Source organism: Cetorhinus maximus, chromosome 27 (genome assembly GCF_964194155.1).
Source record: "Cetorhinus maximus chromosome 27, sCetMax3.hap1.1, whole genome shotgun sequence".
Lineage (NCBI taxonomy): Eukaryota > Metazoa > Chordata > Chondrichthyes > Lamniformes > Cetorhinidae > Cetorhinus > Cetorhinus maximus.
Window position 1 is genome coordinate 3,026,493 of NC_135905.1, and position 27,954 is coordinate 3,054,446.

The 27,954-nt window shown below is 49.7% G+C and overlaps 1 protein-coding gene across 1 annotated transcript in view; it reads right to left on the bottom strand.

Moving 5' to 3' along the window:
• The window catches only part of LOC144668481 (tolloid-like protein 2), a 177,359-nt gene that overhangs the window by 37,972 nt on the left and 111,433 nt on the right, over window positions 1-27,954 (bottom strand). Inside the window, exons 12-13 of the mRNA XM_078530514.1 lie at window positions 27,782-27,927; window positions 6,027-6,222 (exon numbers count right to left, since the gene is read on the bottom strand). Of these exons, the coding sequence (XP_078386640.1) occupies window positions 6,027-6,222; window positions 27,782-27,927 (342 nt within the window). The remainder of the gene's footprint in view (window positions 1-6,026; window positions 6,223-27,781; window positions 27,928-27,954) is intronic.

Sequence of the window (27,954 nt, forward strand, 5' to 3'; positions counted from 1 at the left end):
GCAGTGATTTAAAGTAGTCGGTGGAAGGATTTAAGGAGAAATGTTTTCATCCAGAGGGTGGTGGGGGGTCTGGAACTCACGGCCTGAAGATGGGGGAGAGGCAGAAACCCTCATCGCATTTTAAAAACACATGGATATGTACTTGAAATACTGAAACCTCCAGGGATATGGACCAATAACTGGAATGTGGAATTAGGTGAGACAACTCTTCTTCAGTCAGCACAGACATGAAGGGCCGAATGACCTCTGTTTGTGCTGTACGTTTTCTATGGTTCCGTGAATTTCGCCTCAGCAAAACTGATACGTTTGGGGGCGGGGGGAACCTTGCTGATCACAGCCTCGGAGATAACGCAATGCCAAGTGTCAGCACCCTCAATTACACCATCACTCCCATTGCTTCACTGCCGACAGTTCCACATCAGCACAGCAGGTGGAGCTCTTGGGCAAAGCAAGAATCGCTGCTCTGAGAGAGAGAGAGAGAGAGGAGACCTGGTTCTTAAAGGGACCGGTTCTTCCCGTGAGATAAAAGCAAAATACTGCGGATACTGGGATTCTGAAATAAAAACAGAAAGTGCTGGAAAAATCTCAGCAGGTCTGGCAGCACCTGTGGGGAGAGAAAGTTAACGTCTCGAGTCCGTATGGTTCCTCTTCATAACTAAAGGGAGGTAGAAATGCGATGGGTTTGATGCTGTTGAGGGAGAGGGTGGGAGAACAGAAGGGGAGCGCTGGGAGAGGGCAGAGGGCAGGAGAGATTAACTGACAAAGATGTCATGGAGGAAAAGGTAAAGGGAGCGGTCGTAGTAAAGAAACAAAACGTCTGTCCAGAGTGAGTGTGAAGGGCAGAATAATGAACATCTCTGTCCAGAAGCAAAAACATTAAAAACAAGATCAAGACTGTCACACGGGGAAAAAAATCCCAGAATCAAAATGGGGAACAAAATTCACAGTCTGAAGTTGTTAAACTCAATGTTCAGCCCGGAAGGCTGTAAAGTGCCTAGTTGGAAGATGAGGTGCTGTTCCTCCAGTTTGCGCTGAGCTTCACTGGAACAATGCAGCAGGCCAAGGACGGACATGTGGGCAAGAGAGCAGGGTAGAGTGTTAAAATGTCAAGCGACAGGGAGGTCTGGGTAATGCTTGCGGACAGACCGAAGGTGTTCTGCAAAGCGGTCACCCAGTCTGCATTTGGTCTCTCCAATGTAGAGCAGACCACATGGTGAGTGTTGTTGTTCCAGTGTCCCTGCACTCCACAGAATAAGCACAGTCCATTAAAATATAACTGTGCAGTAATGTTGACAATGCTAAGGGTGGCTAAACAAAAAGATAAGAAATCACAATGAGACTAAAGGGGGTTTATGTGATTCCCAAATGTCAGGGACCCCCCTCTTGTCCCCCCTGGGTGAGCCTAGAGGAATGCGAGGCACTGTGTTTGGTACCAGTTTGGCTGCAGGAGCCACTTTTGGGTTCCACTCCGGATTTTGTTTTGCGGGTTTCCCCCGTTAGCCTTCACCTCTCTCCAGGTATCCACAAGGCAGTGGAGCTATTCGCCCATCGCTGTGAATTTGGTTCATGAATGTCAGGGTGTGTCCATATGTCAGTGGGTCTGCAACACTGGGGGGCCAAAGTCCTCCGAGTTCCTCTGACGCTCTAGCCTGGGGTTGCGAGGGGCCCAGTTTCTGTGCATGGCCATGAGGAGGCGCAGCTGAGGACTTGCCGACAGGCAGGCTGTGTACTGCCAGGGAGGCATGTACACGTTTGGCTCTCTTTTTCACATTTATGTTTTGTTAAGTTAAAGGAAGATTAAAAGTCAGGGCCAAACAATACATTCTCAGACCCTGAGGGAGGAGGTTAGAGAGATCCCAGTAACTGGAGTTCAGGCTGTACTGAGCGTGGGTGTGAGCTGGGCACAGGAGAATGGTCACTCCAGGACCTGTTTATAAATAGAGAGACAGGCTAATCCAAACAGTTACAGGACGGTTACAGGACTGTGGGAGGGAAAAATTAGCTCAAGAGTGAAAGGACCACACATTTAGATAAAGATAAAATAGTTAGAAATAGCCACATGGATTTCAAAAGGGCTGATTGTTGTTGATCATCTGATAGAATTCGTTGAGGAAATAACAGATACGGTCAGTAGGGAAATGTGGTGGATGTGGTGTACGTGGACCTTAGGAAAGACTTTGCCATTCAGGAGATTACTCGAGAAGATTAAGGTTATGGAATTAATGAGAGGACCACAAACTGGATTGAAGATTAACTGGAAGGGAGAAATCTGGGATGAGGAGCTTGGGGCAGGTTTTCAGGATGGATGGAAGTGGTTATTGGGGTCCCACAGGGTTCAGTTCTGAGATCACTTCAGTTCACGGTGAATATCAATGATTTGGATTTGGGTCCAGAGGGAGTGGTGACCTTTGACCTGGAAGCAGTACAGTGAGGAAAAGTTCTAATCTCTTTAAAATATCTGCAGAATTTGGAATTGTTTTTAAGGATGCTCAGAAGTCACAGATTTAAAGAGTTTTGCAAAAGAAACAAATGTGAGGCGGGAATAATCTTTTTCACACAGCGAGTAGTTAGGGTTAGGAATGTGCTGCCTGGGAATGTGGTGGAGGCAGGTTCGATTGAGGCATTCAGGAAGGGATTGGAAGATTATTTAAACAGAAACAATGGGCAGGGTTATGGGGAAAAGGCAGGAGATTGGCACTGGGTTAAAATGCTCAGAGAGCTGGTGCAGACACGATGGGCCGAATGGCCTCCTTCTACACCATTACAATTCTGTAATTCTGTGAGAAGGACATTCTAAGAGTTTGCATCAACTGTAAAGGGATCAATTGTAATTTTCTTGGGAAATAATAAATGCTGGCACATGAGGACCTGGTACCCTTTGACCTGGAAACCTAGAAACTAGGAGCAGGAGGAGGTCATTCAGCCCATTACGCCTGCTCTGCCATTCATTACGATCATGGCTGATCCTCTATCTCAACGCCATATTCCCTCTTTCTCTCCATACCCCTTGCTGCCTCTAATATCCAAAAATTTATCAAATTCTTTCTTGAATATACTCAGCGACCCGACCTCCACAGCTTCTGTTCCACAGGTTGACCACCCTCTGAGTGAAGACATTTTTCCTCATCTCAGTCCTAAATGGCCTGACCTGTATCCTGAGACTGTGGCTCCTGGTTCTAGACTCCCCAACCAAGGGAAACACCTCCCTGCATCTAGTCTGTCCAGCCCTGTTAGAATTTTATACATTTCAATCAGATCCCCTCTCATTCTTCTAAACTCTAGTGAATATAGGCCCAGTCGAACCAATCTCTCCTCATACGACAGTCCTGCCATCCCCGGTATCAGCCTAGAGAACCTTCGCTTCACTCCCTCTGTGGCAAGTGTATCCTTTCTTAAGCAGGGAGACCAAAACTGCACACAATACTCCAGGTGTGGTCTCACCAAGGCCCTGTGTAACTGCAGTAAGACATCCCTACTTCTGAACTCAAATCCTCTTGCAATGAAGGCCAACATACCATTTGCCTTCCAAATTGCTTGCTGCACCTGCCTGTTTACTTTCATTGACTGGTGTACAAGGACACCCAGATCCCTTTGTGCATCCACATTTCCCAATATATCACCATTTAAATAATACTCTGCCTTTCTGTTTTTCACACCGAAGAGTATAACTTCACATTTATGCATGTTATACTGCATCTGCCATGTGTTTGCCCACACGCACAACTTATCTAAATCGCCCTGAAGCCTCCTTGCATCCTCCTCACAACCCCGCCCAGTTTTGTGTCGTCAGCAACAGGAAGGACGTCACACCAGAAGCCATGTGGCCAAACACAAATGAGAGCTACGAGCAGGAGAGCTGCAGGGTGAAGGTGATCAGCACACAGATACAGACACAAAGAGAAACCAGACAAACAGAAAGAGTAACACAGAATGTGTTTATGTGAGGGGAAGCCAGTAAAGCTCTCTGTGAAACGGTCAGCTTTCTGTTTGGCAGTAAAAAGGAAATAGAATTCCAGATGATCTTTTGGAAGTGATGTACAAGCGAGCTAAAAGGGGCTAAGTCCTTATAAAGTGATGTAAATAGCTCAGGCAGGCAAAAGAGCTGAGAGTTTGTATCAGAGGGACCAGGATGTGAACCGGGTGTTGTTGATTAGTTGGTTGAAAAGGAATTTTGGAAAGCTCCACCCTCAGGACTGATGTGACCCGAGTGAGGAGGAGTTGGTAAATGTCCCCCGGTCGGTGCTAACCGTATCTGGGGACCTCAGATAGATACACCCGCCGGTGAATGTGGCTCGAGGGCTGAATCCATTGAGTGGGAAAGTGACAGATCCTATGTACTAGAGGCAGAGTTAGAGACCTGGGGATTGTAAGTGGTGCCACATGTCGGTGCGGAGCGAGGTGGATGCCTGTGGTTGTGTGAGACGAATTTTTGTTGAATCGACTCTTTAAAGTGAAATTTACCTTTTTATTTTCTTTATTCTTTCACGGGACGTGGGCTTTGCTGGAAAGGCCAGCATTTGTTGCCCATCCCTAATTACCCTCTTGCTCGGGCCATTTCAGAGGGCAGCTCAGAGCTAACCACATGGCTGTGGGTCTGGAGTCACATGTAGGCCAGACCGGGTAAGGACGGCAGATTTCCTTCCCTAAAGGACATTAGTGAAAACATTTGAAACATGGTTGTTGTGGTAAGGTGGTGACCAATTTGCACACAGCAAGATCCCACAGGCAGCAACATGGTAATGACTGGAGTATATGAGTGATGTTGATTGAGGGATAAATATTGGGGCAGGACATCATGGAGAACTCCACCGCTTCTCATCGAGCACATTAAAAGTCCACCTCAGGGTGCAGACAGCGCCTCAGTTTAATGCCTCGTCCAAAAGGTAGCAGCTCTGACAGTGCTGCACTCCCTCAGTGCCGCACGAGAGTGTCAGCCTGGGCTTTTTGCTCAAGTCTGTGCAGTGGGCCTCGAAACTGGAGCCTTCAGTCTCAGGGCCCCTGAACTAGGACACAGAAACGTCCAAATTAGGAGCAGGAGTAGGCCATTCAGCCCCTTCAGTCTGCTCCGCCATTCAATAAGATCATGGCTGATCTGATTGTAACCACAATTCTACATTCCTGCCTACCCCGATAACCTTTCACCCCCTTTTGCTTATCAGGAAACTATCTAGCTCAGCTTTAAAAATATTCAAAGGCTCTGCCTCCACCACCTTTGAGAAAGAGAGTTCCAAAGACTCACGACCCTCTGAGAGAAAAACTTTCTCCTCATCTCTGTACTGACTGAACGACCCCTTATTTTCAAACAGTGACCCCTAGGCCGGAATTTTACTGCCCCAGTAAAAGTCATTCTAAACTCTACTGACTTCAGTGGGAAGTAAAATCCCGCTGCTGTAAAATTGTGCCCCTAGTTAGTGCAGAAATGGCTATTTGACCTCCAGTTCTAGATTCTCCCACAAGAGGAAACATCCTCTCTGCATCCACCCTGTTAAGACCCCTCAGGATCTTATATATTTCAATCAAGTCGTCTCTTACAGTTCTAAACTCCAGTGGATACAAGGCCTAACCTGTCCAACCTTTCCTCATCAGACCACCCACCCATTCCAGCTATTAGTCTAGTAAACTGCTTCCAACGCAGAGAACATTTACTAAGACTACAGGAGCCGCACGGTTCAACCCAGCTCTGGGTCACTGAATAACTGCGCTGACATTCGAGGGGTAACTTACACCCAAAGATATAACCAGCAAAAGAAGCAAAGGCAACACATGGGCAAAAAGATTGGACACGGTGAAAGGTGATGATCTAGAGTAGAGCAGATGATCTGCCCGAAAGGGGGGCGGTAGCAGAATCAATAAGAATTTTCAAAAGGGAATTGGGTAAATACTTGAAGACATAAAAATGTTGCAGGGTGATGGAGGGAGGGGCATAACTGGATTGGTCTTCAAAAGGCCAGCACAGACTCGATGGACTGAATGGCCTCCTTCAGTAGCCTCCTATTCTACGGTTCAATAAAAAGAGCCAAACGCACCCTTGAAGTAATTTGCTGCGAAACCGGCCTTGCTGATTGAGTCATCGGACACGAACCTCAACCAGAGCTTGTTCGAGCTGGACTTGATATCATTCGGTTTGTTGTAGCCACAAAACTGGCCAATCAGAGCGGCGTCGGCACTGTCGCCATCACGTATCTCCAGGTAGTCGTAGGCACAAGTGTCGTGTCTTTCAACCTGGAAACAGGGACAGAAAAATAGGAAAGTATTTGTGGAGAGAATGCTCATGGAATCAGAGCAGCAGCAAACGATGTCCGGGCAAAAGCAGGATTATCAGCAACCATCAGATTCTCCGCTGGGAAAGAAATCCCATCAACACTCCCACCACATCTCGAGATCTGACCACCCCATGCTGGGATCAAGTTCCCTGAGCGCTGGAGGTGGATTATGCAAGCAATCCTTCCAATCTCACCCCCTTACAAATGGCTGAGACTTGGTCATTACAGTTTGCAGTTAGACCACGCAGGGCGCTACTGGCTGAGCGGTGCAGAACGGTGAATACCAGCAACACCATTCAACCAAACACAGGCCGTGACTTCACATCAAGGGTTCACACTTGGAAGGGGCATGGATCACACAAGGGGCACCAGTGAGCAACTGAGATACACAGGGCAGAAAGCCAGGAACACACCAACACTGGGTCATGTTGAGAAACAGACCAACTGTAGCACACAGCGAAAAACACACCAACCCTGGCACAAAAAAAAGATAAACACCAACCCTGGCACACAGTGAGAAACACACCAACCCTGGCACACAGTGACAAACACAACAACCCTGGCACACAGTGAGAAACACAACAACCCTGGCACACAGTGAGAAACACACCAACCCTGGCACACAGTGAGAAACACAACAACCCTGGCACACAGTGAAAAACACACCAACCCTGGCACACAGTGAGAATCACACCAACCCTGGCACACAGTGAGAAACACACCAACCCTGGCACACAGTGAGAAACACACCAACCCTGGCATACAGTGAGGAACACACCAACCCTGGGGCACAGTGAGAAACACACCAACCCTGACACACAGTGAGAAACACAACAACCCTGGCACATAGCAAGAAACACACCAACCCTGGCACACAGTGAGAAACACACCAACCCTGGCACACAGTGAGAAACACAACATCCCTGGCACACAGTGAGAAACACACCAACCCTGACACACAGTGAGAAACACAACAACCCTGGCACACAGTGAGAAACACACCAACCCTGGCACACAGTGAGAAACACAACAACCCTGGCACACAGTGAGAAACACAGCAACCCTGGCACACAGTGAGAGACAAACCAAAACAAAAACAGAATTACCTGGAAAAACTCAGCAAGTCTGGCAACATCGGCGGAGAAGAAATCAGTTAACGTTTCGAGCCTTCATGGCCCTTCGGCAGAACTGCAGCATAGTTTCAACAAGGGAGAAATATAAATTGGTTTAAGGTGGGTGGGGTGGGGGGAAGAGACACATTGAGGGTGTGGTGTGAGCAGATAATCAAAAGATGTCACAGACAAAAGGGTCAAAGAGGTGTTGAAGGTGGTGGTCTTTGTCTGAGAAAAGTGCTAGTTAAGATTGGAAAACAGAAATGGAAAATTTTCCATTCTTAATTAGTACTTTTCTCAGACAAAGACCACCACCTTCAACACCTCTTTGACCCTTTTGTCTGTGACATCTTTTGATTATTATCTGCTCACACCACACCCTCAATGTGTCTCTTCCCCCACCCCCCTCCACCCCACCCCCCCACCCACCTTAAACCAATTTATATTTCTCCCTTGTTGAAACTATGCTGCAGTTCTGCCGAAGGGCCATGGAGGCTCGAAACGTTAACTGATTTCTTCTCCGCCGATGCTGCCAGACTTGCTGAGTTTTTCCAGGTAATTCTGTTTTTGTTTTGGATTTCCAGCATCCGCAGTAGCTTTTAGCTTTTTGTTTTTATCTTTGTGAGAGACAAACCAACCCTGGCACACAGTGAGAAACACAACAACCCTGGCACACAGTGAGAAACACACCAACCCTGGGACACAGTGAGAAACACACCAACCCTGGGACACAAGTGAGGGACAAACCAACCCTGGGCAAAGTGAGAAACACACCAACCCTGGCACACAGTGAGAAACACACCAACCCTGGCACACAGTGAGAAACACACCAACCCTGGCACACAGTGAGAAACACAACAACCCTGGCACACAGTGAGAAACACAACAACCCTGGCACACGGTGAGAAATACAACAACCCTGGCACACAGTGAGAAACACACCAACCCTGGCACACAGTGAGAAACACACCAACCCTGGAACACAGTGAGAAACACACCAACCCTGGCACACAGTGAGAAACACACCAACCCTGGCACACAGTGAGAAACACAACAACCCTGGCACACAGTGAGAAACACACCAACCCTGGCACACAGTGAGAAACACAACAACCCTGGCACACAGTGAGAAACACACCAACCCTGGCACACAGTGAGGAACACACCAACCCTGACACACAGTGAGAAACACACCAACCCTGGCACAGTGAGAAACACACCAACCCTGGCACACAGCGAGAAACACACCAACCCTGGCACACAGTGAGAAACACAACAACCCTGGCACACAGTGGGAAACACACCAACCCTGGCACACAAGTGAGGGACAAACCAACCCTGATACACAGTGAGAAACACAACAACCCTGGCACACAGTGAGAAACACACCAACCCTGGCACACAGTGAGAAACACACCAACCCTGGCACACAAGTGAGGGACAAACCAACCCTGGGGCACAGTGAGAAACACAACAACCCTGGCACACAGTGAGAAACACAACAACCCTGGCACACAGTGAGAAACACAACAACCCTGGCACACAGTGAGAAACACAACAACCCTGGCACACAGTGACAAACACACCAATCCTGGCACACAGTGAGAAACACAACAACCCTGGCACACAGTGAGAAACACAACAACCCTGGCACAAAGACAGATAAACACCAACCCTGGCACACAGTGAAAAACACACCAACCCTGGCACACAGTGAGAATCACACCAACCCTGGCACACAGTGAGAAACACACTAACCCTGGCACACAGTGAGGAATACACCAACCCTGGCGCACAGTGAGGAACACACCAACCCTGGGACAGAGTGAGAAACACACCAATCCTGGCGCACAGTGAGAAACACAACAACCCTGGCACACAGTGAGAAACACAACAACCCTGGCACAAAGACAGATAAACACCAACCCTGGCACACAGTGAAAAACACACCAACCCTGGCACACAGTGAGAATCACACCAACCCTGGCACACAGTGAGAAACACAACAACCCTGGCACACAGTGAGAAACACAACAACCCTGGCACACAGTGAGAAACACACCAACCCTGGGACACAGTGAGAAACACACCAACCCTGGCACACAGTGAGAAACACACTAACCCTGGCACACAGTGAGGAATACACCAACCCTGGCGCACAGTGAGGAACACACCAACCCTGGGACAGAGTGAGAAACACACCAATCCTGGCGCACAGTGAGAAACACAACAACCCTGGCACACAGTGAGAAACACAACAAACCTGGCACATAGTGAGAAACACAACAACCCTGGGACACAGTGAGAAACACAACAACCCTGGCACACAGTGAGAAACACACCAACCCTGGCACACAAGTGAGGGACAAACCAACCCTGGGCAAAGTGAGAAACACACCAACCAGGGCACACAGTGAGAAGCACACCAACCCTGGCACACAGTGAGGAACACACCAACCCTGGCACAAGGTGAGAAACACAAAAACCCTGAAACACAGTGAGAAACACACCAACCCTGACACACAGTGAGAAACACACCAACCCTGGCACAGTGAGAAACACACCAACCCTGGCACACAGTGAGAAACACACCAACCCTGGCACACAGTGAGAAACACACCAACCCTGGCACACAGTGAGAAACACACCAACCCTGGCACACAGTGAGAAACACACCAACCCTGGCACACAGTGAGAAACACAACAACCCTGGCACACGGTGAGAATACAACAACCCTGGCACACAGTGAGAAACACACCAACCCTGGCACACAGTGAGAAACACACCAACCCTGGAACACAGTGAGAAACACACCAACCCTGGCACACAGTGAGAAACACACCAACCCTGGCACACAGTGAGAAACACAACAACCCTGGCACACAGTGAGAAACACACCAACCCTGGCACACAGTGAGAAACACAACAACCCTGGCACACAGTGAGAAACACACCAACCCTGGCACACAGTGAGGAACACACCAACCCTGACACACAGTGAGAAACACACCAACCCTGGCACAGTGAGAAACACACCAACCCTGGCACACAGTGAGAAACACACCAACCCTGGCACACAGTGAGAAACACAACAACCCTGGCACACAGTGGGAAACACACCAACCCTGGCACACAAGTGAGGGACAAACCAACCCTGATACACAGTGAGAAACACAACAACCCTGGCACACAGTGAGAAACACACCAACCCTGGCACACAGTGAGAAACACACCAACCCTGGCACACAAGTGAGGGACAAACCAACCCTGGGGCACAGTGAGAAACACAACAACCCTGGCACACAGTGAGAAACACAACAACCCTGGCACACAGTGAGAAACACAACAACCCTGGCACACAGTGAGAAACACAACAACCCTGGCACACAGTGACAAACACACCAATCCTGGCACACAGTGAAAAACACAACAACCCTGGCACACAGTGAGAAACACAACAACCCTGGCACAAAGACAGATAAACACCAACCCTGGCACACAGTGAAAAACACACCAACCCTGGCACACAGTGAGAATCACACCAACCCTGGCACACAGTGAGAAACACACCAACCCTGGCACACAGTGAGAAACACACCAACCCTGGCACACAGTGAGGAACACACCAACCCTGGCACACAGTGAGAAACACACAAACCCTGACACACAGTGAGAAACACACCAAGCCTGACACACAGTGAGAAACACACCAACCCTGGCACAGTGAGAAACACACCAACCCTGGCACACAGCGAGAAACACACCAACCCTGGCACACAGTGACAAACACAACAACCCTGGCACACAGTGAGAAACACAACAACCCTGGCACACAGTGAGAAACACACCAACCCTGGCACACAGTGAGAAACACAACAACCCTGGCACACAGTGAAAAACACACCAACCCTGGCACACAGTGAGAATCACACCAACCCTGGCACACAGTGAGAAACACACCAACCCTGGCACACAGTGAGAAACACACCAACCCTGGCACACAGTGAGGAACACACCAACCCTGGGGCACAGTGAGAAACACACCAACCCTGGCACACAGTGAGAAACACACCAACCCTGGCACATAGCAAGAAACACACCAACCCTGGCACACAGTGAGAAACACACCAACCCTGGCACACAGTGAGAAACACAACATCCCTGGCACACAGTGAGAAACACACCAACCCTGACACACAGTGAGAAACACAACAACCCTGGCACACAGTGAGAAACACACCAACCCTGGCACACAGTGAGAAACACAACAACCCTGGCACACAGTGAGAAACACACCAACCCTGGCACGCAGTGAGAAACACACCAACCCTGGCACACAGTGAGAAACACACCAACCCTGGCACATAGTGAGAAACACACCAACCCTGGCACACAGTGAGAAACACACCAACCCTGGCACACAGTGAGAAACACAGCAACCCTGGCACACAGTGAGAGACAAACCAAAACAAAAACAGAATTACCTGGAAAAACTCAGCAAGTCTGGCAACATCGGCGGAGAAGAAATCAGTTAACGTTTCGAGCCTTCATGGCCCTTCGGCAGAACTGCAGCATAGTTTCAACAAGGGAGAAATATAAATTGGTTTAAGGTGGGTGGGGTGGGGGGAAGAGACACATTGAGGGTGTGGTGTGAGCAGATAATCAAAAGATGTCACAGACAAAAGGGTCAAAGAGGTGTTGAAGGTGGTGGTCTTTGTCTGAGAAAAGTGCTAGTTAAGATTGGAAAACAGAAATGGAAAATTTTCCATTCTTAATTAGTACTTTTCTCAGACAAAGACCACCACCTTCAACACCTCTTTGACCCTTTTGTCTGTGACATCTTTTGATTATTATCTGCTCACACCACACCCTCAATGTGTCTCTTCCCCCACCCCCCTCCACCCCACCCCCCCACCCACCTTAAACCAATTTATATTTCTCCCTTGTTGAAACTATGCTGCAGTTCTGCCGAAGGGCCATGGAGGCTCGAAACGTTAACTGATTTCTTCTCCGCCGATGCTGCCAGACTTGCTGAGTTTTTCCAGGTAATTCTGTTTTTGTTTTGGATTTCCAGCATCCGCAGTAGCTTTTAGCTTTTTGTTTTTATCTTTGTGAGAGACAAACCAACCCTGGCACACAGTGAGAAACACAACAACCCTGGCACACAGTGAGAAACACACCAACCCTGGGACACAGTGAGAAACACACCAACCCTGGGACACAGTGAGAAACACAACAACCCTGGCACGCAGTGAGAAACACACCAACCCTGGCACAAAGACAGATAAACACCAAACCTGGCACACAGTGAAAAACACACCAACCCTGGCACACAGTGAGAATCACACCAACCCTGGCACACAGTGAGAAACACACCAACCCTGGCACACAGTGAGAAACACACCAACCCTGGCACACAGTGAGAAACACACAAACCCTGACACACAGTGAGAAACACACCAACCCTGACACACAGTGAGAAACACACCAACCCTGGCACAGTGAGAAACACACCAACCCTGGCACACAGTGAGAAACACACCAACCCTGGCACACAGTGAGAAACACACCAACCCTGGCACACAGTTAGAAACACACCAACCCTGGCACACAAGCGAGGGACAAACCAACCCTGGGGCACAGTGAGAAACACAACAACTCTGGCACACAGTGAGAAACACAACAACCCTGGCACACAGTGAGAAACACAACAACCCTGGCACACAAGTGAGGGACAAACCAACCCTGGGGCACAGTGAGAAACACAACAACCCTGGCACACAGTGAGAAACACAACAACCCTGGCACACAGTGAGAAACACACCAACCCTGGCACACAGTGAGAAACACAACAACCCTGGCACACAGTGAGAAACACAACAACCCTGGCACACAGTGAGAAACACACCAACCCTGGGACACAGTGAGAAACACACCAACCCTGGCACACAGTGAGAAACACACTAACCCTGGCACACAGTGAGGAATACACCAACCCTGGCGCACAGTGAGGAACACACCAACCCTGGGACAGAGTGAGAAACACACCAATCCTGGCGCACAGTGAGAAACACAACAACCCTGGCACACAGTGAGAAACACAACAACCCTGGCACATAGTGAGAAACACAACAACCCTGGGACACAGTGAGAAACACAACAACCCTGGCACACAGTGAGAAACACACCAACCCTGGCACACAAGTGAGGGACAAACCAACCCTGGGCAAAGTGAGAAACACACCAACCAGGGCACACAGTGAGAAGCACACCAACCCTGGCACACAGTGAGGAACACACCAACCCTGGCACAAGGTGAGAAACACAAAAACCCTGAAACACAGTGAGAAACACACCAACCCTGACACACAGTGAGAAACACACCAACCCTGGCACAGTGAGAAACACACCAACCCTGGCACACAGTGAGAAACACACCAACCCTGGCACACAGTGAGAAACACACCAACCCTGGCACACAGTGAGAAACACACCAACCCTGGCACACAGTGAGAAACACACCAACCCTGGCACACAGTGAGAAACACAACAACCCTGGCACACGGTGAGAAATACAACAACCCTGGCACACAGTGAGAAACACAACAACCCTGGCACACAGTGAGAAACACACCAACCCTGGAACACAGTGAGAAACACACCAACCCTGGCACACAGTGAGAAACACACCAACCCTGGCACACAGTGAGAAACACAACAACCCTGGCACACAGTGAGAAACACACCAACCCTGGCACACAGTGAGAAACACAACAACCCTGGCACACAGTGAGAAACACACCAACCCTGGCACACAGTGAGGAACACACCAACCCTGGCACACAGTGAGAGACAAACCAACCCTGGCACACAGTGAGAAACACACCAACCCTGGCACACAGTGAGGAACACACCAACCCTGGCACATAGTGAGAAACACACTAACCCTGACACACAGTGAGGAATACACCAACCCTGGCACACAGTGAGAAACACAACAACCCTGGCACACAGTGAGAAACACAACAACCCTGGCACACAGTGAGAAACACACCAACCCTGGGACACAGTGAGAAACACACCAACCCTGGCACACAGTGAGAAACACACTAACCCTGGCACACAGTGAGGAATACACCAACCCTGGCGCACAGTGAGGAACACACCAACCCTGGCACACAGTGAGAAACACACCAATCCTGGCGCACAGTGAGAAACACAACAACCCTGGCACACAGTGAGAAACACAACAACCCTGGCACATAGTGAGAAACACAACAACCCTGGGACACAGTGAGAAACACAACAACCCTGGCACACAGTGAGAAACACACCAACCCTGGCACACAAGTGAGGGACAAACCAACCCTGGGCAAAGTGAGAAACACACCAACCAGGGCACACAGTGAGAAGCACACCAACCCTGGCACACAGTGAGGAACACACCAACCCTGGCACAAGGTGAGAAACACAAAAACCCTGAAACACAGTGAGAAACACACCAACCCTGACACACAGTGAGAAACACACCAACCCTGGCACAGTGAGAAACACACCAACCCTGGCACACAGTGAGAAACACACCAACCCTGGCACACAGTGAGAAACACACCAACCCTGGCACACAGTGAGAAACACACCAACCCTGGCACACGGTGAGAAATACAACAACCCTGGCACACAGTGAGAAACACACCAACCCTGGCACACAGTGAGAAACACACCAACCCTGGAACACAGTGAGAAACACACCAACCCTGGCACACAGTGAGAAACACACCAACCCTGGCACACAGTGAGAAACACACCAACCCTGGCACACAGTGAGAAACACAACAACCCTGGCACACAGTGAGAAACACAAAAACCCTGGCACACAGTGAGGAACACAGCAACCCTGGCACACAGTGAGAGACAAACCAACCCTGGCACACAGTGAGAAACACACCAACCCTGGCACACAGTGAGGAACACACCAACCCTGGCACATAGTGAGAAACACACTAACCCTGACACACAGTGAGGAATACACCAACCCTGGCACACAGTGAGAAACGCAACAACACTGGCACAAAGTGAGAAACACACCAACCCTGGCACACAGTGGGAAACACACCAACCCTGGCAAACAGTGAGAAACACAACAACCCTGGCACACAGTGAGAAACACAACAACCCTGGCACACAGTGAGAAACACACCAACCCTGGCACACAGTGAGAAACACACTAACCCTGGCACACAGTGAGGAATACACCAACCCTGTCACACAGTGAGAAACACAACAACCCTGGCACACAGTGAGAAACACAACAACCCTGGCACACAGTGAGGAACACACCAACCCTGGCACACAGTGAGAAACACACCAACCCTGGCACACAGTGAGAAACACACCAATCCTGGCGCACAGTGAGAAACACAACAACCCTGGGGCACAGTGAGAAACACAACAACCCTGGCACACAGTGAGAAACACAACAACCCTGGGGCACAGTGAGAAACACAACAACCCTGGCACACAGTGAGGAATACACCAACCCTGGCACACAGTGAGGAACACAACAACCCTGGCACACAGTGAGAAACACACCAACCCTGGCACACAGTGAGAAACACAACAACCCTGGCACACAGTGAGGAATACACCAACCCTGGCACACAGTGAGAAACACACCAACCCTGGCACATAGTGAGAAACACACCAACCCTGACACACAGTGAGAAACACAACAACCCTGGGGCACACAGTGAGAAACACACCAACCCTGGCACACAGTGAGAAACACACCAACCCTGGCACACAGTGAGAAACACAACAACCCTGGAGAACAGTGAGAAACACACCAACCCTGGCACACAGTGAGAAACAAACCAACCCTGGCACATAGTGAGAAACACACCAACCCTGGCACACAGTGAGAAACACAACAACCCTGGCACACAGTGAGAAACACACCAACCCTGGCACACAGTGAGAAACACACCAACCCTGGCACACAAGTGAGGGACAAACCAACCCTGATACACAGTGAGAAACACAACAACCCTGGCACACAGTGAGAAACACACCAACCCTGGCATACAGTGAGAAACACACCAACCCTGGCACACAGTGAGAAACACAACAACCCTGGCACACAGTGAGAAACACACCAACCCTGGCACACAGTGAGAAACACACAAACCCTGACACACAGTGAGAAACACACCAACCCTGGCACACAGTGAGAAACACACAAACCCTGACACACAGTGAGAAACACACCAACCCTGGCACAGTGAGAAACACACCAACCCTGGCACACAGTGAGAAACACACCAACCCTGGCACACAGTGAGAAACACAACAACCCTGGCACACAGTGGGAAACACACCAACCCTGGCACACAAGTGAGGGACAAACCAACCCTGATACACAGTGAGAAACACAACAACCCTGGCACACAGTGAGAAACACACCAACCCTGGCACACAGTGAGAAACACACCAACCCTGGCACACAAGTGAGGGACAAACCAACCCTGGGGCACAGTGAGAAACACAACAACCCTGGCACACAGTGAGAAACACAACAACCCTGGCACACAGTGAGAAACACAACAACCCTGGCACACAGTGAGAAACACAACAACCCTGGCACACAGTGACAAACACACCAATCCTGGCACACAGTGAGAAACACAACAACCCTGGCACACAGTGAGAAACACAACAACCCTGGCACAAAGACAGATAAACACCAACCCTGGCACACAGTGAAAAACACACCAACCCTGGCACACAGTGAGAATCACACCAACCCTGGCACACAGTGAGAAACACACCAACCCTGGCACACAGTGAGAAACACACCAACCCTGGCACACAGTGAGGAACACACCAACCCTGGCACACAGTGAGAAACACACAAACCCTGACACACAGTGAGAAACACACCAAGCCTGACACACAGTGAGAAACACACCAACCCTGGCACAGTGAGAAACACACCAACCCTGGCACACAGCGAGAAACACACCAACCCTGGCACACAGTGACAAACACAACAACCCTGGCACACAGTGAGAAACACAACAACCCTGGCACACAGTGAGAAACACACCAACCCTGGCACACAGTGAGAAACACAACAACCCTGGCACACAGTGAAAAACACACCAACCCTGGCACACAGTGAGAATCACACCAACCCTGGCACACAGTGAGAAACACACCAACCCTGGCACACAGTGAGAAACACACCAACCCTGGCACACAGTGAGGAACACACCAACCCTGGGGCACAGTGAGAAACACACCAACCCTGGCACACAGTGAGAAACACACCAACCCTGGCACATAGCAAGAAACACACCAACCCTGGCACACAGTGAGAAACACACCAACCCTGGCACACAGTGAGAAACACAACATCCCTGGCACACAGTGAGAAACACACCAACCCTGACACACAGTGAGAAACACAACAACCCTGGCACACAGTGAGAAACACACCAACCCTGGCACACAGTGAGAAACACAACAACCCTGGCACACAGTGAGAAACACACCAACCCTGGCACGCAGTGAGAAACACACCAACCCTGGCACACAGTGAGAAACACACCAACCCTGGCACATAGTGAGAAACACACCAACCCTGGCACACAGTGAGAAACACACCAACCCTGGCACACAGTGAGAAACACAGCAACCCTGGCACACAGTGAGAGACAAACCAAAACAAAAACAGAATTACCTGGAAAAACTCAGCAAGTCTGGCAACATCGGCGGAGAAGAAATCAGTTAACGTTTCGAGCCTTCATGGCCCTTCGGCAGAACTGCAGCATAGTTTCAACAAGGGAGAAATATAAATTGGTTTAAGGTGGGTGGGGTGGGGGGAAGAGACACATTGAGGGTGTGGTGTGAGCAGATAATCAAAAGATGTCACAGACAAAAGGGTCAAAGAGGTGTTGAAGGTGGTGGTCTTTGTCTGAGAAAAGTGCTAGTTAAGATTGGAAAACAGAAATGGAAAATTTTCCATTCTTAATTAGTACTTTTCTCAGACAAAGACCACCACCTTCAACACCTCTTTGACCCTTTTGTCTGTGACATCTTTTGATTATTATCTGCTCACACCACACCCTCAATGTGTCTCTTCCCCCACCCCCCTCCACCCCACCCCCCCACCCACCTTAAACCAATTTATATTTCTCCCTTGTTGAAACTATGCTGCAGTTCTGCCGAAGGGCCATGGAGGCTCGAAACGTTAACTGATTTCTTCTCCGCCGATGCTGCCAGACTTGCTGAGTTTTTCCAGGTAATTCTGTTTTTGTTTTGGATTTCCAGCATCCGCAGTAGCTTTTAGCTTTTTGTTTTTATCTTTGTGAGAGACAAACCAACCCTGGCACACAGTGAGAAACACAACAACCCTGGCACACAGTGAGAAACACACCAACCCTGGGACACAGTGAGAAACACACCAACCCTGGGACACAGTGAGAAACACACCAACCCTGGCACACAGTGAGAAACACACCAACCCTGACACACAGTGAGAAACACACCAACCCTGGCACACAGTGAGAAACACAACAACCCTGGCACACAGTGAGAAACACACCAACCCTGGCACACAGTGAGAAACACACCAACCCTGGCACACAGTGAGAAACACACCAACCCTGGCACACAGTGAGAAACACACCAACCCTGGCACACAGTGAGAAACACACCAACCCTGGCACACAGTGAGAAACACACCAACCCTGGGACATAGTGAGAAACACACCAACCCTGGCACACAGTGAGAAACACACCAACCCTGGCACTCAGTGAGAAACACAACAACCCTGGGGCACAGTGAGAAACACACCAACCCTGGGACACAGTGAGAAACACACCAACCCTGGCACACAGTGAGAAACACAACAACCCTGGCACACAGTGAGAAACACACCAACCCTGGCACACAGTGAGAAACACACCAACCCTGGCACACAGTAAAAAACACACCAACCCTGGGACACAGTGAGAAACACACCAACCCTGGCACACAGTGAGAAACACACCAACCCTGGGACACAGTGAGAAACACACCAACCCTGGGGCACACAGTGAGAAACACAACAACCCTGGGACACAGTGAGAAACACACCAACACTGGCACACAGTGAGAAACACACCAACCCTGGGACACAGTGAGAAACACACCAACCCTGGGACACAGTGAGAAACACACCAACCCTGGCACACAGTGAGAAACACAACAACCCTGGCACACAGTGAGAAACACACCAACCCTGGCACACAGTGAGAAACACACCAACCCTGGCACACAGTAAAAAACACACCAACCCTGGGACACAGTGAGAAACACACCAACCCTGGCACACAGTGAGAAACACACCAACCCTGGGACACAGTGAGAAACACACCAACCCTGGCACGCAGTGAGAAACACACCAACCCTGGCACACAGTGAGAAACACACCAACCCTGGCACATAGTGAGAAACACACCAACCCTGGCACACAGTGAGAAACACACCAACCCTGGCACACAGTGAGAAACACAGCAACCCTGGCACACAGTGAGAGACAAACCAAAACAAAAACAGAATTACCTGGAAAAACTCAGCAAGTCTGGCAACATCGGCGGAGAAGAAATCAGTTAACGTTTCGAGCCTTCATGGCCCTTCGGCAGAACTGCAGCATAGTTTCAACAAGGGAGAAATATAAATTGGTTTAAGGTGGGTGGGGTGGGGGGAAGAGACACATTGAGGGTGTGGTGTGAGCAGATAATCAAAAGATGTCACAGACAAAAGGGTCAAAGAGGTGTTGAAGGTGGTGGTCTTTGTCTGAGAAAAGTGCTAGTTAAGATTGGAAAACAGAAATGGAAAATTTTCCATTCTTAATTAGTACTTTTCTCAGACAAAGACCACCACCTTCAACACCTCTTTGACCCTTTTGTCTGTGACATCTTTTGATTATTATCTGCTCACACCACACCCTCAATGTGTCTCTTCCCCCACCCCCCTCCACCCCACCCCCCCACCCACCTTAAACCAATTTATATTTCTCCCTTGTTGAAACTATGCTGCAGTTCTGCCGAAGGGCCATGGAGGCTCGAAACGTTAACTGATTTCTTCTCCGCCGATGCTGCCAGACTTGCTGAGTTTTTCCAGGTAATTCTGTTTTTGTTTTGGATTTCCAGCATCCGCAGTAGCTTTTAGCTTTTTGTTTTTATCTTTGTGAGAGACAAACCAACCCTGGCACACAGTGAGAAACACAACAACCCTGGCACACAGTGAGAAACACACCAACCCTGGGACACAGTGAGAAACACACCAACCCTGGGACACAGTGAGAAACACAACAACCCTGGCACGCAGTGAGAAACACACCAACCCTGGCACAAAGACAGATAAACACCAAACCTGGCACACAGTGAAAAACACACCAACCCTGGCACACAGTGAGAATCACACCAACCCTGGCACACAGTGAGAAACACACCAACCCTGGCACACAGTGAGAAACACACCAACCCTGGCACACAGTGAGAAACACACAAACCCTGACACACAGTGAGAAACACACCAACCCTGACACACAGTGAGAAACACACCAACCCTGGCACAGTGAGAAACACACCAACCCTGGCACACAGTGAGAAACACACCAACCCTGGCACACAGTGAGAAACACACCAACCCTGGCACACAGTTAGAAACACACCAACCCTGGCACACAAGCGAGGGACAAACCAACCCTGGGGCACAGTGAGAAACACAACAACTCTGGCACACAGTGAGAAACACAACAACCCTGGCACACAGTGAGAAACACAACAACCCTGGCACACAAGTGAGGGACAAACCAACCCTGGGGCACAGTGAGAAACACAACAACCCTGGCACACAGTGAGAAACACAACAACCCTGGCACACAGTGAGAAACACACCAACCCTGGCACACAGTGAGAAACACAACAACCCTGGCACACAGTGAGAAACACAACAACCCTGGCACACAGTGAGAAACACACCAACCCTGGGACACAGTGAGAAACACACCAACCCTGGCACACAGTGAGAAACACACTAACCCTGGCACACAGTGAGGAATACACCAACCCTGGCGCACAGTGAGGAACACACCAACCCTGGGACAGAGTGAGAAACACACCAATCCTGGCGCACAGTGAGAAACACAACAACCCTGGCACACAGTGAGAAACACAACAACCCTGGCACATAGTGAGAAACACAACAACCCTGGGACACAGTGAGAAACACAACAACCCTGGCACACAGTGAGAAACACACCAACCCTGGCACACAAGTGAGGGACAAACCAACCCTGGGCAAAGTGAGAAACACACCAACCAGGGCACACAGTGAGAAGCACACCAACCCTGGCACACAGTGAGGAACACACCAACCCTGGCACAAGGTGAGAAACACAAAAACCCTGAAACACAGTGAGAAACACACCAACCCTGACACACAGTGAGAAACACACCAACCCTGGCACAGTGAGAAACACACCAACCCTGGCACACAGTGAGAAACACACCAACCCTGGCACACAGTGAGAAACACACCAACCCTGGCACACAGTGAGAAACACACCAACCCTGGCACACAGTGAGAAACACACCAACCCTGGCACACAGTGAGAAACACAACAACCCTGGCACACGGTGAGAAATACAACAACCCTGGCACACAGTGAGAAACACAACAACCCTGGGGCACAGTGAGAAACACAACAACCCTGGCACACAGTGAGGAATACACCAACCCTGGCACACAGTGAGGAACACAACAACCCTGGCACACAGTGAGAAACACACCAACCCTGGCACACAGTGAGAAACACAACAACCCTGGCACACAGTGAGGAATACACCAACCCTGGCACACAGTGAGAAACACACCAACCCTGGCACATAGTGAGAAACACACCAACCCTGACACACAGTGAGAAACACAACAACCCTGGGGCACACAGTGAGAAACACACCAACCCTGGCACACAGTGAGAAACACACCAACCCTGGCACACAGTGAGAAACACAACAACCCTGGAGAACAGTGAGAAACACACCAACCCTGGCACACAGTGAGAAACAAACCAACCCTGGCACATAGTGAGAAACACACCAACCCTGGCACACAGTGAGAAACACAACAACCCTGGCACACAGTGAGAAACACACCAACCCTGGCACACAGTGAGAAACACACCAACCCTGGCACACAAGTGAGGGACAAACCAACCCTGATACACAGTGAGAAACACAACAACCCTGGCACACAGTGAGAAACACACCAACCCTGGCATACAGTGAGAAACACACCAACCCTGGCACACAGTGAGAAACACAACAACCCTGGCACACAGTGAGAAACACACCAACCCTGGCACACAGTGAGAAACACACAAACCCTGACACACAGTGAGAAACACACCAACCCTGGCACACAGTGAGAAACACACAAACCCTGACACACAGTGAGAAACACACCAACCCTGGCACAGTGAGAAACACACCAACCCTGGCACACAGTGAGAAACACACCAACCCTGGCACACAGTGAGAAACACAACAACCCTGGCACACAGTGGGAAACACACCAACCCTGGCACACAAGTGAGGGACAAACCAACCCTGATACACAGTGAGAAACACAACAACCCTGGCACACAGTGAGAAACACACCAACCCTGGCACACAGTGAGAAACACACCAACCCTGGCACACAAGTGAGGGACAAACCAACCCTGGGGCACAGTGAGAAACACAACAACCCTGGCACACAGTGAGAAACACAACAACCCTGGCACACAGTGAGAAACACAACAACCCTGGCACACAGTGAGAAACACAACAACCCTGGCACACAGTGACAAACACACCAATCCTGGCACACAGTGAGAAACACAACAACCCTGGCACACAGTGAGAAACACAACAACCCTGGCACAAAGACAGATAAACACCAACCCTGGCACACAGTGAAAAACACACCAACCCTGGCACACAGTGAGAATCACACCAACCCTGGCACACAGTGAGAAACACACCAACCCTGGCACACAGTGAGAAACACACCAACCCTGGCACACAGTGAGGAACACACCAACCCTGGCACACAGTGAGAAACACACAAACCCTGACACACAGTGAGAAACACACCAAGCCTGACACACAGTGAGAAACACACCAACCCTGGCACAGTGAGAAACACACCAACCCTGGCACACAGCGAGAAACACACCAACCCTGGCACACAGTGACAAACACAACAACCCTGGCACACAGTGAGAAACACAACAACCCTGGCACACAGTGAGAAACACACCAACCCTGGCACACAGTGAGAAACACAACAACCCTGGCACACAGTGAAAAACACACCAACCCTGGCACACAGTGAGAATCACACCAACCCTGGCACACAGTGAGAAACACACCAACCCTGGCACACAGTGAGAAACACACCAACCCTGGCACACAGTGAGGAACACACCAACCCTGGGGCACAGTGAGAAACACACCAACCCTGGCACACAGTGAGAAACACACCAACCCTGGCACATAGCAAGAAACACACCAACCCTGGCACACAGTGAGAAACACACCAACCCTGGCACACAGTGAGAAACACAACATCCCTGGCACACAGTGAGAAACACACCAACCCTGACACACAGTGAGAAACACAACAACCCTGGCACACAGTGAGAAACACACCAACCCTGGCACACAGTGAGAAACACAACAACCCTGGCACACAGTGAGAAACACACCAACCCTGGCACGCAGTGAGAAACACACCAACCCTGGCACACAGTGAGAAACACACCAACCCTGGCACATAGTGAGAAACACACCAACCCTGGCACACAGTGAGAAACACACCAACCCTGGCACACAGTGAGAAACACAGCAACCCTGGCACACAGTGAGAGACAAACCAAAACAAAAACAGAATTACCTGGAAAAACTCAGCAAGTCTGGCAACATCGGCGGAGAAGAAATCAGTTAACGTTTCGAGCCTTCATGGCCCTTCGGCAGAACTGCAGCATAGTTTCAACAAGGGAGAAATATAAATTGGTTTAAGGTGGGTGGGGTGGGGGGAAGAGACACATTGAGGGTGTGGTGTGAGCAGATAATCAAAAGATGTCACAGACAAAAGGGTCAAAGAGGTGTTGAAGGTGGTGGTCTTTGTCTGAGAAAAGTGCTAGTTAAGATTGGAAAACAGAAATGGAAAATTTTCCATTCTTAATTAGTACTTTTCTCAGACAAAGACCACCACCTTCAACACCTCTTTGACCCTTTTGTCTGTGACATCTTTTGATTATTATCTGCTCACACCACACCCTCAATGTGTCTCTTCCCCCACCCCCCTCCACCCCACCCCCCCACCCACCTTAAACCAATTTATATTTCTCCCTTGTTGAAACTATGCTGCAGTTCTGCCGAAGGGCCATGGAGGCTCGAAACGTTAACTGATTTCTTCTCCGCCGATGCTGCCAGACTTGCTGAGTTTTTCCAGGTAATTCTGTTTTTGTTTTGGATTTCCAGCATCCGCAGTAGCTTTTAGCTTTTTGTTTTTATCTTTGTGAGAGACAAACCAACCCTGGCACACAGTGAGAAACACAACAACCCTGGCACACAGTGAGAAACACACCAACCCTGGGACACAGTGAGAAACACACCAACCCTGGGACACAGTGAGAAACACACCAACCCTGGCACACAGTGAGAAACACACCAACCCTGGCACACAGTGAGAAACACACCAACCCTGGCACACAGTGAGAAACACAACAACCCTGGCACACAGTGAGAAACACACCAACCCTGGCACACAGTGAGAAACACACCAACCCTGGCACACAGTGAGAAACACACCAACCCTGGCACACAGTGAGAAACACACCAACCCTGGCACACAGTGAGAAACACACCAACCCTGGCACACAGTGAGAAACACACCAACCCTGGGACATAGTGAGAAACACACCAACCCTGGCACACAGTGAGAAACACACCAACCCTGGCACTCAGTGAGAAACACAACAACCCTGGGGCACAGTGAGAAACACACCAACCCTGGGACACAGTGAGAAACACACCAACCCTGGCACACAGTGAGAAACACAACAACCCTGGCACACAGTGAGAAACACACCAACCCTGGCACACAGTGAGAAACACACCAACCCTGGCACACAGTAAAAAACACACCAACCCTGGGACACAGTGAGAAACACACCAACCCTGGCACACAGTGAGAAACACACCAACCCTGGGACACAGTGAGAAACACACCAACCCTGGGGCACACAGTGAGAAACACAACAACCCTGGGACACAGTGAGAAACACACCAACACTGGCACACAGTGAGAAACACACCAACCCTGGGACACAGTGAGAAACACACCAACCCTGGGACACAGTGAGAAACACACCAACCCTGGCACACAGTGAGAAACACAACAACCCTGGCACACAGTGAGAAACACACCAACCCTGGCACACAGTGAGAAACACACCAACCCTGGCACACAGTAAAAAACACACCAACCCTGGGACACAGTGAGAAACACACCAACCCTGGCACACAGTGAGAAACACACCAACCCTGGGACACAGTGAGAAACACACCAACCCTGGGGCACACAGTGAGAAACACAACAACCCTGGCACAGAGTGAGAAACATACCAACCCTGGGACACAATGCTGTGATCCACTGATCAAGACTCACAATGCAGGGAAACGGTAATAGAGAAACACACAGTGGAAGGATTTTCTAATGAGACACACACAGTGCAACAATCCACTTGATTGAGGCCCACACTGTGTTGGAATCCACTGGCTGTGACACGCACAGTCCCGGGATCCACTGATCGGGGCACACACACATTGCAGGGAACTCTCATCAAGTCTCACACAGTGCAGGGCTCCACTGACCGGGTCACACAGTGCAGGAATCCACTGACTGAGCCATGCACTGTGCAGGGATCCATTGATCGAGTCACACACAGTGCAGTGATCCACTGACCGAGTCACACACAGTGCAGGGATCCAGTGACTGCGACACGCACAGTGCAGCGATCCAGTGACTGCGACACGCACAGTGCAGGGATCCAGTGACTGCGACAAGCACAGTAACGAGATCCACTGGCCATGTGAGAAGATAATTCATGTTAAATCAGTAAGTGGTCGCTATGTGACAGTGAGTTTAGAAAAGTTTCCTTCCAAATCCAGTGTAATCAATGTAATTCAATATATTCTGATCTAATCTGAGATATACCAATATAATCTGATGTAATCCGATATATTCAGATATAATCCAATCTAATCTGATATATTCCAATAGAATCCGATATAATCGGACATATTCCGATATATTCCGATAGCTGCCGTTTAATTGACCTGATCTGTCATTTTCCCTCCACTGTTTCTCAAGAAAGATCCCAAAAAAAAAAAATCAATTTTACCTGTCAACAGCTGTGACCCCTGTTAGTTTATGTGGAGTTGGCAGACACGATGCCAGGAGTGTCAGTGATCTCCAGCTACCCGGCTGAACATGGACAGACTCAAACCGCATTAGTTCAGTGGTTTGGGGCTGGCGAGGGGTGCTGGGTGGGGAAGACACTCTCCATTCCTTCATCATCTTAAAATTAGGGTCAGGCCAGTCAGGAGAGATGAGAACCCAACTCTTCACACAGGGACTAGTGAGTCTGGAACACTCTCTCCCCCAAAAGGCGATGGATATTGGGGGACAGCTGGAGCTTTCAGGACAAAGATCTTTGTTGGGCATCAGATGATATGAAGCAAAGAATTTAAGAATATAGGGACTAAGAGCTGGAGTAGGCCATTTGGCCCCTCGAGCCTGCTGCACCATTCAACACGATCATGGCTGATCTTCGACTCCATCCCCACTTTCCCACCCATTCCCCTTGATTCCCTGAGAGATGAAAAATCAGTCCCTGCCTTAAACATACAGCAGAGTGGAGGGTACAGACCAGGGCGGGATCTGAATGGTCAGTGCTCAATGGGCTGGGTGGCTTCCTCCTGCTTCACACAATATCTGATGACAATTCAGCCAGGCTGATCTGAACTTGAGCTGAGTTTCATCTCCGGATCAAACCCGTATCTTCTCTAATACAGCGCAGGACATTTTAGCAAAGGTTTCGGATCAGCACATGTGGTGCGGCTGAGCGTTGCCATGTTGGTAACAGGCTTACAGCAGTTATATATTACCACGGGTAATAACCCTGCTGGGCTCTTGCTCCCAACATTACGCCCCTGTCAGTCCTGTCAGTGAGAATGACTCGACTAACCTGCCCTGTCAAAGGGTAAATCTACACAAACAAATAATAAAAGGGAGGCTCTACCTCAAAGGCCTGAAAGACGAGGCCTACATGATAATTCTCATCCACGGTGATCCTCCAAACGCATTCCTTGGATGGCCGGTAGTCATCGGGATAATTCGGAGACTGAATCTGTCCCATGTCTTTCCGAATATCGCCCCCGCAGATCGCTGCGTCAGAAACAGGAGAGGGTTTGA